Source organism: Monodelphis domestica, chromosome 1, assembly GCF_027887165.1.
Source record: "Monodelphis domestica isolate mMonDom1 chromosome 1, mMonDom1.pri, whole genome shotgun sequence".
Lineage (NCBI taxonomy): Eukaryota > Metazoa > Chordata > Mammalia > Didelphimorphia > Didelphidae > Monodelphis > Monodelphis domestica.
The window spans coordinates 406,113,442-406,127,807 of NC_077227.1; the positions used below are offsets into that span (position 1 = coordinate 406,113,442).

The 14,366-nt window shown below is 43.5% G+C and overlaps 1 protein-coding gene across 2 annotated transcripts in view; it reads right to left on the reverse strand.

The window, feature by feature from the left end:
• Positions 1-14,147, reverse strand: part of TGM2 (transglutaminase 2) — a 54,384-nt gene extending 40,237 nt beyond the window's left edge. The window contains exons 1-2 of one of the 2 annotated variants that reach the window (XM_056811935.1): positions 13,965-14,147; positions 6,241-6,420 (exon numbers count right to left, since the gene is read on the reverse strand). In XM_056811935.1, the coding sequence (XP_056667913.1) occupies positions 6,241-6,420; positions 13,965-13,974 (190 nt within the window). In that variant the 5' untranslated portion in view covers positions 13,975-14,147. The remainder of the gene's footprint in view (positions 1-6,240; positions 6,421-13,964) is intronic. The other variant, XM_007474369.3, reaches the window with a different exon arrangement.
• Positions 14,148-14,366: the final 219 nt, after the last annotated feature.

Here is a 14,366-nt window from a genome sequence, read left to right on the forward strand (position 1 = left end):
TTCCCAAGGTTCAGTGTTTTGCCAACTGCCCTATATTCCTTTCCCTGATCTAGAAGGTTGACTCTGATTCTAGAAAATCCTTTTTTCTCTTCTCTTTCCGAAGATAGCTAAGTGTCTCAATGGATAGAGTGCTGGGCCTGAAGTCAGAAAGGGAACATTTATAGAATGTATATCTTGTCCTACATTTGAATTTCACCAAGGCACCTAAGGAACCTCAAAGACTGGAAGGAATCCCAGAGGACATCTAGTCCAATGCTTATCTACATAAGAATTCAAATCTGGCCTGAGCTACTTATTAGCCATATGACACTAGACAAGTCATTTAGCCTTTATTTGCCTCATTTCCCCCAGGAAAAAAATAAGAACACCTACCTCCCTGGGTGATTATGAAGAACAAATATGAATAGTTGACTCTATACAAATGCTTATTCCTTTATCTTCTTCCTCTTAGACAGGGCCAGGGGTTGGGAAGGGCAGCAATCATCTGGGGGGACCTTGGACCAGAACCTCAAATAAATGTCTAGTTGAATTGAGTGTCATACTTCAAATTCCTGCTCTCCTCTAGTATGACCTAGAAAAGCAGCATTCTGGGATCTGCTCTGCCCAGTCCATATCTAGAAAGACAGACATCAATGTGTGAGGGCATGCTCACATTCTAAAACAGAGCCATGGAAAAAGATACCTGTGTTCCAGTCCTTAGCTTAACCACCACTTTATTATAGGACCTTGAATAAGTCATTTCCTTTTTCTGACCCTCAGTTTTCCCAAATTTGAAATGAATGAGTTGAAAGAGGTAATCTCTAAGGTCAATTCTAGCTTTAAATCCTATGATATCCTGTGATGTTACTTCCAAGGTAGAGCCTTGGTTAGAGAATAGAATCTCTGCTCTATCTCCCTTATAAGAGTTTTGGGATGACCAAATGTGATCAAAGTTGGGAAAGCTTTACATTTTTAAAAATTAATATAAAATGTAAAAAAATGCAAAGCACTGTATACAGTGAAGTCATTCTTTTTTTTTTTAAATCCTTACCTTCCAATACTGTGTATTGGCTCCAAGGCAGAAGAGTGGTAAGGGCTAGGCAATGGGGGTCAAGTGACTTGCCCAGGGTCACACAGCTGGGAAGTGTCTGAGGCCAGATTTGAACCCAGGGCCTCCTGTCTCTAGGCCTGGCTCTCAATCCACTGAACTACCCAGCTGCCCCAGTGAAGTCATTCTCACTTCCCCTTTCTGGACCTCAGTTATTATATCTCTAAAATAAGAGGATTAGGCACCTATAAAACAAGGGAACAATTGCCAAGGATTCTTCCAGTTCTAATACTCAATGATCTTAAAATCCCTCCCTCCATTGCTCTATATTCTAAAGTACTTCCATTTCAAAAAGCTGTATCCTAAGGGCCCTTTTTCAGCTCTGAGATTCTATGTTCTATTTTCTAAGGCCATTTGCGGCTCTAACAGTCTATGTTCTAAGGTCTCTTCTAGCTCAGACATTCTCATAACTTCATCTTCGTCTGGACTTTCAGAGACATCCAGCCTCTGTGGGGCTCTGTAAATTCATTTCCCAATCACTGCATGCTTCAGAGAACTGGCCTCCCGTTAGCTTGTTATGAGGCAATAGCACACAACTATTTGCTTGCTGTGGCCCCAGATAAAGAAATAATTAAAGAACTTTGGAACTAAAGGATGCTTGTCTTTCCAAAAAGCTGGACATGTTTCATAACCATATATAAAGCCATTTCTCTTTTCATATTGTAGCCTCCTCTGTACCAAAGAGCATTTGCACCTTTATCCAGTGGCCTACGGGTGGGCTCACATGCATGTATCTCAACCTTTTTTTGGTTGCTGGGGGTGGGAGAAGCAAGGGGTCTTATAAATTCTAGAAGCTGGCCAGCATATCAGAGTTTTGGCTTAATCTTCAACATGTGGAAAGGGAAAGGAGAGATCATTTGAACAATGAGACAATGAGGATGAGAGAGGCTATTAGTTGGGAAGAGAACTGAGACATCTAGGACAACCGAATGAGCCCAGAGTTAGCTTTCCTATCCTTATTAAGTTACTGGGAGCAAGAGTCAAAGATCTAGCCAAGGGAACGTGTATAGAATGAATCTTTTCCTGCATTTGAATTTCACAAAGGCACCAAAGGAACCTCAAAGACTGGAAGGAATCTCAGAGGGCATCTAGTCTAACATTTATCTAACTAAGAATCTCTTCTATGATGATCTTAAATGGCTAATTATCCAAGCAGCTAGATGGCATAGTGAATAGAGTGCTGGGCCTGGAGTCAGGAAGACTCATCTTCCTAGCTTCAAATCCAGCCCCAGTCATTTACTTAGCCTTGCAACCCTGGGTCAGTCACTCAACCCTGTTTGCCTCAGTTTTCTCACCTGTAAAAAATAAGCTGGAGAAGGAAGTGACAAACTACTCCAAATCTTTGTCAAGAAGACCCCAAATGGAGTCATAAGAATTGGGTGTGACTGAAATGACTGAACAACAAATGTCCAATGACTGTATAAAAATCTCCAGGGATAGGGAGCTCATTACCTTTCAATAGAGCTCATTCCGTTTTTGAAAGTTCTAATTTTGAGAATATTTTTCTTATATTAACCCAAATCAAAATATTTGAAACTTCTACTTTTTGTTCCTAGTCCTGCCCTCTTGGACTAAGTACAAAAAGTTCTTCAAATACATTAAGACAACAAACATGTCCTCCCTAAGTCTTTTCTCTAGGGGAAACATCCCCCGTTCTTTAAACGAATGTTTGTATGTCACAGCATCCCATTTCTACCACCCCTCCTATGGTGATTGCCCTTCTCAGGGTCCACTCCAGTTTGCCAATGGATATAGATTAGTAGAAGAGAAGTTCTTGGGTTAGACCTAAAGAGTGAGTCTAGCTAGCAATACTGACCTTGAAGAAACATGGATGCTTTGTAAACCCTTGGGGTGTTTGTGCATGGGGGTAACTACAATATTTTCATATTGTTCTTCTCATTACTTGTCCCCAACCCTCAAAGAGGAAAGCAGCACCCAATGTCATGAGATAGCTTCAGGTTTAACTGCTGTGGTTGGGAGGGAGTGAAAATTTAGAACTCACTCCTGCCCCCACTAAAGAAAAATTGCTTCGGACATGGGATCTGAGATGATGTAAGAGAAGCAGGAAAGGTGAGAGACCAGGAGCTTCTGAGATTTATTTGAGAGACTGGGTGCATCTATAGGACTTCTAGATGATATGGACTCAGAACTGCCATTTCTGGGTTGGCTTGTGAGGGCCTGGGGTGAGAGGAAAGGACCAGGAGGTATAGAGGGGAGTACATGCAAGGCAAGGGGACAGCTTGTGCAAACCAGTCTGGCCCTCCAAGGATGCTATTCTTTTCACTGTGACCCACTAGCTCTGAGGAAACCTTCTGATCCCTTTAGATGAAAGTGTTTTCTTCCTCTTCAGAAGAATAGTCCAAAAAAGGAATTAGGGATGTTCAGCTTAGAGAAAAGGCTTAGGAGAGAAATATGATTGCTGCCTCCTGAAGGAGTAAGATTTGTTGTATTTTCCTTGGCCACAGAGTTCAGATCTAGGAGCAAAGATGGCGAGGAAGATTTCTGCTTTGTATAAGGAAAGAACTTCCTAAAAGGAAAAAGACTTCTTAACTGTCAGAGCTGCCCAATAATGGAATGAGCTCTCTTTGGGAGCGATAAGTTGCCTGTCTTAGAGATTTTCAAAAGGTTGGTTGACCACTTGTCAGGGAGATTATAGGGACCATTCCTCTGAAGACTCTTCTGTCTCTGAGGTTCTATGACTCCACATGGGGAATTCTACTCCCTCCCTTTTTCCTCTGATGTCAAGCTGACAGCCTTAACTATAGAAATCTTCTAGTCATTTTTAGAAGGAATGGTTTTATTTTCATTTATTTATTTATTTATTTTGCCACCCTTACCTTCTACCTTAAGGCAGAAGAGTGGTAAGGGATAGGCAATGGGGATTAAGTGACTTGCCCAGGGTCACACAGCTAGGAAGGGTCTGAGGCCAGATTTGAAACTAGGATCTCCCAACTCTAGGCCTAGTTCTCTATCCACTGAGCCACCCAGCTGCCCCTACCCCATAGTTCTTTTTTAAGTAGTTAAGGATTTCTTTTAAGCCCTCATTCTCTCCATTGTGGGAGCCAAAGGGTAAGCTAAGTGTTACAGAAAACCTGAATTAGCTATTCCCTTAGCCTGGTCTTCCCAAGGCTCATGATCTGATCCCATTCTATTCTCTTCCACCTTATTTCCCAGTTCTCCAAGTCAAACCCTTTGTTGTAGGCAATGGTTCCTTTGATACCTCACTCTCCCAATTCTCAATCCTACACTCATCCCTAACTCTATGTTTTTTCTCCAACTTCAAAATGTCTTCCTCCCTTCAACAATAAAAATCTTCATTCTTTTGGACCCTAGTCAAAGCTCACTTCCTCCAGGAAGCATTCTATGACCATTCCAGGCCAGTCAGCTTTTCTATATTTGAATCTATTAGTTCTGCTACCTGTCTATGGAACACAATCGAGTACTTAATTAAACACCACTTCTTTCCAGAATGTGCCTTCTTTCCCACCCTCAGGGACAAGATCAGTGTCAGTGTTCCTGTTTCTTCATCAAGCTAACCCAGAAGTAGGCCCATAATTTAATTTAGTTAAATATTACCCAACTACCTACTTTGTGCAGGGCATCCATGCACTCAGAACTGGGATTGAGGATGAAAAGCAGCATGGTCCCTGCCCTTCGTGGGTTTACCATCTACTACTGGAGCTGTACCTCCCATATCTGTATATAAATAAGTAGGGTGTGAATTAAGGTGGGTGATGTAGAGACTCAGACAAAATCCTCTAAGAAAATTTGGGAAGGACAGAAGGGATCAGGGAATGCTTTGTGAACAAAGTAGTATTTGAGTTAGAACTTAAAGGAAGAGGGTTTTGAAAAATGGAGCTGAGGGGGAAATGCATTCAAGGCCCAAAGAGCCAGGTTAAATATACATAGTAGAAGCATAATAAAGACTGATTCTTAGGACCAACTAAGTATGCTGAGCTCCACTCCAACTTTGGCAGTGGGGAAGGAGGATGGAGAGAGAGACAGGAGTGTACAGAATGTTCTCAAGCAATTGGAATATGGCCTTTGGATATCTCTAAACAGAATCTTCGCTAGGCTTAAGTAGTTTACAGTCTTCAATAGCCTTGTTCTTGAATAGTTAAGGCCACCAAATGAAGGAGAGAAGGCTGGGCAGTAATTGAAGGGGTCAGGTGAGAGATACCTTTTCAGGGATCAGGGAGATGAAGACTTCTCTAAGAGATCCTTCTCTAAGAATCAAGGCCCTACTCCATGGCTCTAGGCCACATCACAATCATCTTAGAAACCTCCTTCCCTCATACTCGTCAAGGTGAACAAGTTAAGATTCCTAACTAGCTAAATATATACTGATAGGCACTAGTACATAGAACACAGAGCATTATAGCCAGAAGGGCTTTTATGGCAACGGATGTTAGAACTGTGAGAAATGTCAGAACACAGAATGTGAGAGGTGTGTACGGCACAGAGTACAGAGTATCCGAGCAGTGAGGAACATTAGAATGTAGGATTTCAGAGCTAGAAAGGACGTTAGAGAATTATAGTCTAACCAATTCCCTTATTTTACATGGGGAAAAAGTAAGACTTGGAGTGGGAAAGTAGCTCATGACCTCCATCAGGCATGAATCAAATCAAATGAATTAGAAATGAAACTTAAAGAGACAACAAGCTCTTTTTCTTCTACCCTTATCAGCAGGCTTACTCTTTTTGTTTGGTTTCAGATGGGCTGTTCTATCATTTCCCTTTCCGGATGACAGTGTCTGCTTTGTGGCAGATTAATTTTGCTGCCAAATTGGAATTTGGGGGAAGGAGCAGGTAGGGCAGAACTTGGTGACAGGAACAATTTGCTGATGTGGGAAACAGCAGGCAGGAAGTCTTGCACCTGCATCTGAAGATAAGGACCATCATTAACTGATGAGGTCAGGCTCTCATTGTTAGAGGGAGGATGAGATGGAGGGTGAGAATGACTCCCCATAACATTAGAGGCCAAGAGTAGGAGAAGAGCATCTGGGGCTGATGGTCCTCTGCTGAAGGGTGGGGACAGACCAACAAAGGCCCATGCTCTCCTAACTGGATAGGACTGATTCTGAGCTACATGGAGGGAAGATGAGCCTTGTTGTCCAACATGATGGAGGAGGAGAAAATTATGTGGGACTTACCTGTCTCTACGAGGAAGAAGAGTTTGTCCGTAGAAGCTTCAAAGCCTCTGCCATGGAAAGTCAGGGAGATACTGAATGACTGGCCCCTTCTGAGCACCAGTCTGTCCTGAGTCAAGGCAGAGGTCCGGTGATTTTTTCCATTCTTCTCATAATCCTGGTTGATTTTATCAATCACTAGTGCTACAGAAGAAACAAAAAAAAAAAAAAGAGAGAAGTTAACAGCTTATCTGTGGAGTAGGGCAGCAAATGAACTCAGGCTAAGAGTCAGAATCACAGTAGTTCCTATTTCTGTAGGGCTATAAGATTCACAAAGCCCTGTCAGTTGAGGAGCAAAAGGACGATGTTTTCCATTTTTTCCCAAATGATTACTTTGAGAGTTACTGAAGCAACAACAGTAATAACTAACATTTATGTAATACTTATTATATGCAAGGCACTGTGCTAAGATCTTTTATTTAAAAAAAACAAAACGAAACACAATAATTATGATCTCATTGATCCTCACAACAACCCTATAAGTAGGTGCTATTATTACCCCATTTTACAGATAAGAAAACTGAGTCAAACAGAAGTTAAGTGACTTTCTCAGGGTCACACAATTATCCAACTGCCAGAATCAGGCTTTGAACCCAGATATTCATCTCTGAGATTTAGCACTCTTGGGTCAGTTAGTAGCTTAGTGGATAGAACACCAGACCTGGAGTCAGGAGGATCTGGGTTCAAATCTGGCCTCAGACATTTCCTGTCTGTGTGAACTTGGGCCAGCCACTTAACCTTGATTTCCTAGCCCTTGCCACTCTTTTGTCTTGGAACCAATATATAGTCTGGATTCTAAGATGGAAGGTAAAGGAAGGAAGGAAGGAAGGAAGGAAGCAAGCAAGCAAGCAAGGAAGGAAGCAAGCAAGCAAGGAAGCCAGCCTATGTTTCCTCAGGAGAGTTAAGTGGAGATAAATAACATATACTAATTAGACCTCACATAAGGTATTGTGAGGATTAAATTAGGAATGGAGAATAGTAATTATGAACAGCACTATTAGCCTATGCTTGTAGGGTCTATTATTATCAATCAACTAACCAGTGACTTCTAGAGAACTCAGTTTCCCTGTGTGTCAGATGATGTTGCCCTACTTGTCTCACAGGGCTTTGTGTGAGGGAAATGCTTTGTAAACTTTTTTAAAAAACCATATAAATGGGAAGTATGATCATTATCAATCAATGCTAGGAATTGCTACAGAGAAAGTAGTAGATATGTCCCATGATCATGAGGAAGGGGGGATTATAAGGATTTATTAAGCACCTAATATGTACCACAAATATCTCATTTCATGCTCACAATAACCTATGATACAGTCAGGATTATGATCCCTATTTTACAGTTAAGGAAACTGAGGCACAGAGGATAAATGACTTGTCCAAGGTTATATAGCTAATAAGAGTTTGAGGCTGATTTGAACTCAGGTCTTCCTGACTCCAGCCCCAGCATCTATCCATTGCACCACTGCCTCCATGAGGTGCTCACAAAATAACTGGGAGGTAAACATTCTCACAAGAAGCAACGGGCAAGTAGTATTGAGGCAGGTCCTAATCAAGGAATTGAGTGGTGCAGGCTGTGAGTGCTATGAGGACAGCATGCCACAGAATCACAAAATCTCAGTCTCTGGGGAAAAAGTTCATAGAGTATTGAGTTTGATATAATTCTTTGGCATAAAATGCTTTCTAATTTGAAGACCTCTCATGATGGTGAACTCACCACTTCACAAGACAAGCCAATTCCATTTCCAATTGTTAGGAAGTATAAAACCTCTGCAGGGCAGCTAGGTAAGGCAGTAGAGGGAGTGCCAGCCCTGCAATCAGGAAGACTCATCCTCCTAAGTTCAAATCTGGCCTCAGACATGTTGTAGCTGTGTGATCCTGGGTAAATCACTTAGTCCTGTTTTCCTCAGTTTCCTTATCTATAAAATGAGCCAGAGAAGGAAATGGCAAACCATTCCAGTATCTTTGCCATGAAAATTTGGGGCCACTAAGACTCAGACAGACCTGAAAATAATTCAACATCAGTGAAAGCTCAGTCTGCCTCCTTGTATCTTCCGTCCATTGCTTTCTAAGGCCATGTAGAACCAGCCTCAGCCCACATGACAACTTTTCAAATATTTACAGACAGCTAATCAAGCCCTTTCTGAGGCTCCTCCAGGCTAAACAGACCCAGTTTTTTCCAAAGGATCCTCATATGGTCTGGTCTTAAGCCCTCTCCTAACTTCTTTGCCTTTTTCTAGATATGCTCCAGGGTGAGATCATTGGAGCCTGGGATGGCTAGTGGAGCCTTCTCGGAGGAGATGGGATTAGAGCTGCCATTTAAGGATGGGGACTGTGAATCTAGAAGGATTGTGATCTCTTTTCGAAGAAGGAGTTCCCACACTGGGTCATAGATATTGACATATAAACAGCCAAGGAAACCAAGGCTCCAGAGACTTGTGTCGTGCCTAAGGTCCCACAGCTAATAAGACTCAGCTCCCTTCATTCCAGGTCCAGCATTCTTCTTACTACAGCCACAGTCCCTTATAAGAATGAATTCACCTCACAGAGCTGCTCTCAGTCCTGCATGGTACCTTTCCTTGTCTCTATTATCTTCTCCATCCTTAAATGTCTAGCTCTAACCCCATCTCCTCCTCAGCTTGAACTCCTCCTCGGACCCTTACTAGCTCTGATGATCCTGGGAAAGTCATTTTAACTTCCCTGAACCTCAGTTTCCTTCTAGGAAAAAAGTGGAACCATAGTACCTGCTGAGGCTCAGAGAACTTAAGGGGAGCCCAAGGTCACACAGGTGGAGGCAGGATTCAAACTTAGGTTCTCAAGCTGCAAAGTCTGAACTCTTTTCTCTTCTCCCTCATTGTTTGCTGTGTCTGACTTTTCCGGACCCCATTTGGATTTTCTTGGCAAAGACACTGGAATGGTTTTCCATTTCCTTCTCCAGCTCTTTTTACAGATGAGGAAACTGAGGCAAACAGGGTTAAGTAACTTGTCCAGGGTCACACAGCTAGTAAGTATCTGAGGCCGATTAGAACTCTAGGGAGATGAGTCTCTGTGTCCAGCCCAGCAGTTTATTTACTGAGCCACCAAGCCGCTCCTCTTTTCACTCTTCTAAGCTCCTTACTAGATAAGGCAGTTTCCTTAACTTTCTGCTCTCTGGTGCTGCCCAGAGGATTTGTGGACAGTGTTAAGTAAACTAAAACGTCCTGGGGATTTCTGAGGCCTCATTGTTATGAATACTGTACACACACGAAACTTGGGAGTAGGGGGAAGAGCTGGGGATGAAAGAGGACTTAGCTGGTCTTCTGCATGGATCCAACTTTTCCTAACCAAAGAGGACATTCCCTGTCCCGGGAGACGTCACCTGTGTGGGCATTTAATTGCAACCTGGCCATGAGAAGGCCTAGAGAGGGCCAAAGGAGAGGATTTGGAACAGCTGGGCTGGGCAGTCCAAACAACACCCAGCTGAGTTTCTCTCCCTGGAAACAAGCAGGGAGGGCGTTTGGGGGCTGCGGCTGCCTGCAGGGGCTATTTTTGGCCCTCCTGATGAAAGACTTATTGCTGCTTTGGTTGGGAGATAGATAATGGGGCCACTTGTCTCCTTGGGGTGGGGAAGAGAGTCTGAACCCGGAGAGCCATTTTAGACCTATGCAAGCCTCTGAGGCGGAACGCTGCAATAGAAAGAATGTTCAGCCTATAGCCAAGGAAGCTAGGTTCTAGGCTTAGCTCTACCGCTGACTTACACTATCATTTAGGGCCAGTCACTTAAATTCTCTGGGCCTTATTTCCTTTAGGTCAACATTACTCATGAAGGAATTTGATAAGGAATAAACTAACTTAGGTTTCATGCTCAAGAAGAAGAAGGAAGAAACTTCTAGCTAAATTACATTATTAAATAGCGTTGGAAAGAGCCAGAGTCTGGTTTTAAATCTTGGGTCTGCTTGTTAAAAGCTGTGTGACTTTGGAACGGTCACTTCGTGTCTCTTGGTCTCAGGTTTGTTGTTTTTCAGTTCTATGTGACTCTATGTGACCCTATTTAGGGTTTTCTTGGCAAAGATACTGGAGTGGTTGGCCATTTCCTTCTTCAGCTCATTTGACAGATGAAGAAACTGAGGCAAACAGGGTAAAGTGACTTGCCCAGGGTTACACAGCTAGGAAGTGTCTAAGCCCGGATTTTAAAGTCAAGGATAGAAATCTTACTGATTCTAGGCCCAGCACTCTGTCCACTGTGCCACGTACCTGCCCTCAGACTCATATTTTTTATGTGTAAAACGGAGTTGGTCTTTATGACTTCCAAGGCCTTCCAATTCTAAATCTTAGAGTCATTAGAACTATTCATTTATATGTAGCTGTTCTATATATAAATTTCACAATGAGGGGCAACTGGGTATCTCAGTGGATTGAGAGTCAAGCCTAGAGATGGGAGGTCCTGGGTTCAAATTTGACCTCAGACACTTCCCAGCTGTGTGACCCTGGGCAAGTACTTAACCCCCATTGCCTAGCCCTTACTGCTCTCCTGCCTTGGAACCAATACACAGTATTGATTCTAAGATGGAAGGGTAAGGGTTATTAAAAATAAATAAATCTCACAGTGACCTTGGGAGAAAAATAGCACAAATGTAATTCACCAAATGGGGAAAATAGGCTTTGAGTCTAAGGCAGCTCAGCCAGCAAATGCCAAAGCTAGAACTAGAATTCAAACTCAGTTCTTTTGGCTCCCATTCCAGTGCTCTTCCTACTATACCAACAAGTCGACAGGCATTTATTAAGAACCTACTGTGTGTAATGCTCTGGGTTAAGCAGGAGGAATACAAAGAAAGGGAAATGTAATTCCCCGATCTCAAGGAGATCCCTGTTTAATAATTATTGTTATAAATCCAATAATTAGTGGCATTAATTACTATGTTAACATTATGTCCTAAAATCTTTTTATAAACATCTCACTTGGTCCCCAAACAACTTTGTGAAGTAGGTCCTATTATTATATCTACTTTGCAGCTGAGGAAATTGAGGCAAAGAGGTTAAGTTACTTGCGCAGAGTTATCAAGTCTGACTGGATTTGAACTCTGTTCTTCCTGACTTCCAGACCCAGCGCTCAATCCACTGAGCTGCCTCTCATTAATATATCCATTTCCCATGTCTGGAGAAGTTCATTGATTTAGAGCTGGAAGGGACCTTAGAGATCTCCTAGCACAACCCCTCCATTTATAAGTGAGGAAACTGAGACCCAGAGAAATTAAAGGATTCTCCCAGAGGCGCACACATAGCAAATAACAAGAGATTGAGCTCAGATCCTCTGATTCCAAATCCAGTGATCTTTCCACTAGATCATAAACAAATATGGTAAAGGTTGGAGTACTAGGCTAGGAGTTGGGAGCCTTGAATTCTAGTCCCTGCTGGGCTACAACCTTATTGGGTGACTTTGGGTGAGTCACTTTCACTCTCTGGTCCTCAGTTTCCTCATTTGTATAATGGGGGCTCTGTATCATTCTAGGAATGGAAATCCTTTAGATTGTTAGCTCCTTGAGAACAAGAATTTTCTTTTGCCTCTCTTGTATCCTTAGCACTTTGTATAGTGCCTGGCACATAGTAGACACTTAATAAGTGTTTACTGACTGATATACAATGCAAAAACCCTTGGGGAATAAAAGTCACTGTGGAAATGCATTTTATTTATTCATGGGCTAATATTATTTTTTCTAGAATGAAGTATCTCTCTGAGCATTGGTTCCCTCATCTCTAAAATAAGGGGGTTAAGGGGCAGCTGGGTGGCTCAGTAGATTCAGAGTCAGACCTAGAAGCAGGAGGTCCTAGGTTCAAATTTGACCTCAGACACTTCCCAGCTGTGTGACCCTGGGCAAGTCACTTGACCCCCATTGCCTAGCCCTTACCACTCTTCTGCCTTGGAGTCAATAAGTAGTGACTCCAAGACGGAAGGTAAGGGTTTAAAAAAAATAAATAAAATAAGAGGGAGTTGGACTCCATCTATGAAATCCCTTCCAGTTCGAATTCATGTAAATATGTCTCTTGATTACATCAGCACTTCTTCCTCCCCAAACCCTACATAAAGTGATGTTCCTCAGCCCCATCTTTATCTCTGAAGGACATGTCCCAGCTGGGAATTCCCTTCAGCTTGTCCAGCGTCATCTAGGTCACTAACAGGAAGGAGCTAAAGCCCAGTGGAAGTCTTGGGTCCCTAGCTCTCATCCCATGACCATCTTCAGTACTTGTGTGGACAACAGATGCCCTGAAAGGACTAATTTAGTCCCAGATTGGAAATAAGTCTGGACTGGGAGTGAGCTAAGAGGATGCTGCCTCTTGGGCAGAGGGAATGGCTAAAAGTGCTCTCTGACATCATCAGCCTTCAAATAATTATGTCATAGTGTTTAAAGCTGGCAGAGATCTGAAAGAACATTTAGTCCAATTCTCTAATTTTATGGACAAGGAAACCAAAACTCAAGTGAGAAAATTTATTTATCTACGGTTGCACTGGTGGGTAAGGAAGATTTTGAAAACGGCCCTTCTTACCACAAATCCAGGTCTCTTTCCATTACTTAGTGCATGAGATCTCTTGTTTGGGTTCTAGCTCACTAGCTGAAATGGGAGAGGATCCATAGGAGGTGCTGAGAAGATAATGGTTCCACCAGTACAGTGCCATTCACATCCCATTTCTGCCACTCTTACTACCTGCATGACCCTGGACAATTCACCTAACTTCCTGGGGCCACGGCCTCATTTCCCTCATCTATAAGATGAGGAGGTGATTTTAAAGGACTTCTCAAGTCCATCAGATCAGATGCTAGTAGCCTGTGCTTTCGTTCCTTCATTTATCTTCACAGCAGTCCTGGGAGGTAGCATAGCAGCTATTATTATTCCCATTTTATTTGCTGGGAAATCAAAGCCCAGCGAGGGGGCTAGGACTTACCTGGAGTTGCACAACTAATTGGTAGAAAAGCTAGACTTACTGACACTGTCACTTCCCTGCCCACCCCCCTTCTGTTCCTGCTGTTGTAGTCTCCTGCTCTAGTACCTTGGGTCCACAGGGTGAGTGGAGATGGTACTGGATTAGGAAGTAGCAGACCTTAGGTCAGTCTGGCTCCATCATCAACTAACCATGACTTTGGGCAGGTCATGCATGTCCCTGGTCTGCATCTCAATTTCTCTGTCTGTGAAATGGGAATAATTTATCTGCCTCACCAGTTTTGTAAAGGAATGACAACTAGAGAGTTCTCTCAATGTAGTGGAAACAACAGATGCAGACTTGCTTGCAAAGGCTGTGTACCTTATTACCAATTGATCCTGGCCACCCTTAGGGCTCTAGTTTGGGCCTGGAGTTCTCCCTTGGCATCTTTGCTCTAACCTTTACAATAGGTGTGATCGCCATCCCCTTTTCCTTCCTCCTCTGGGAAAGGAAGGAAGTGAACTAGAAAGGATTTAGAGCTTAGTGAGAGACTAAGATTTATTAGTATTCTTTTTCTCGAAGACAATAGCGGGAAGAGTTTAAAACCCCCCACGGTCTAGGTCTCCCGGGTCCCGAGTCTTTGCTACTGTCCTGGAGTGGGACAGGGAGGCGGAATGACCAGGGCAAGAGCTGGGGTGAACAGAGCTGGTGGGAGAACAGGAACTGTCCAGCTACCCTGAGACTCACACCCTCTCGGGTCTGCAGAGACAGCCAGCTGGCGCCCAGGAACACTCACCCTTAGTCATGTTCTCGGTTCTTTGGAGTTCCTCAGAGATTCGTCTGGGACAGAGCTAACACGCGCTTCGGGATGCACCCACGGGTGACACCAGTAGCGGCAGAAGAAGCCAGCGCCTGTCTGGACTGTCCCTGACTACACATTTATATCCCCGGCGGGCTGGCGGGAGCCCAGCCCTCCCTCCTCCGACACTCGCCGGAGGTGGGACGTCAGGATGCCTGGGTGAAAGCCCAAGTCAAAGAGGGAGGGGGAATAGAGCAGAGACCACACCCACCTCACCAAGGCCAAGTGAGGCAGCAGGCTGAGGCTTCCAGAAAGCCTCAGCACATTGACCACTTCCCCGCCTTCCCCTCCTTTCCCAGAGCTCTCACTCTCCCGCTACTTCCTCAGTCAGAGCCCAGA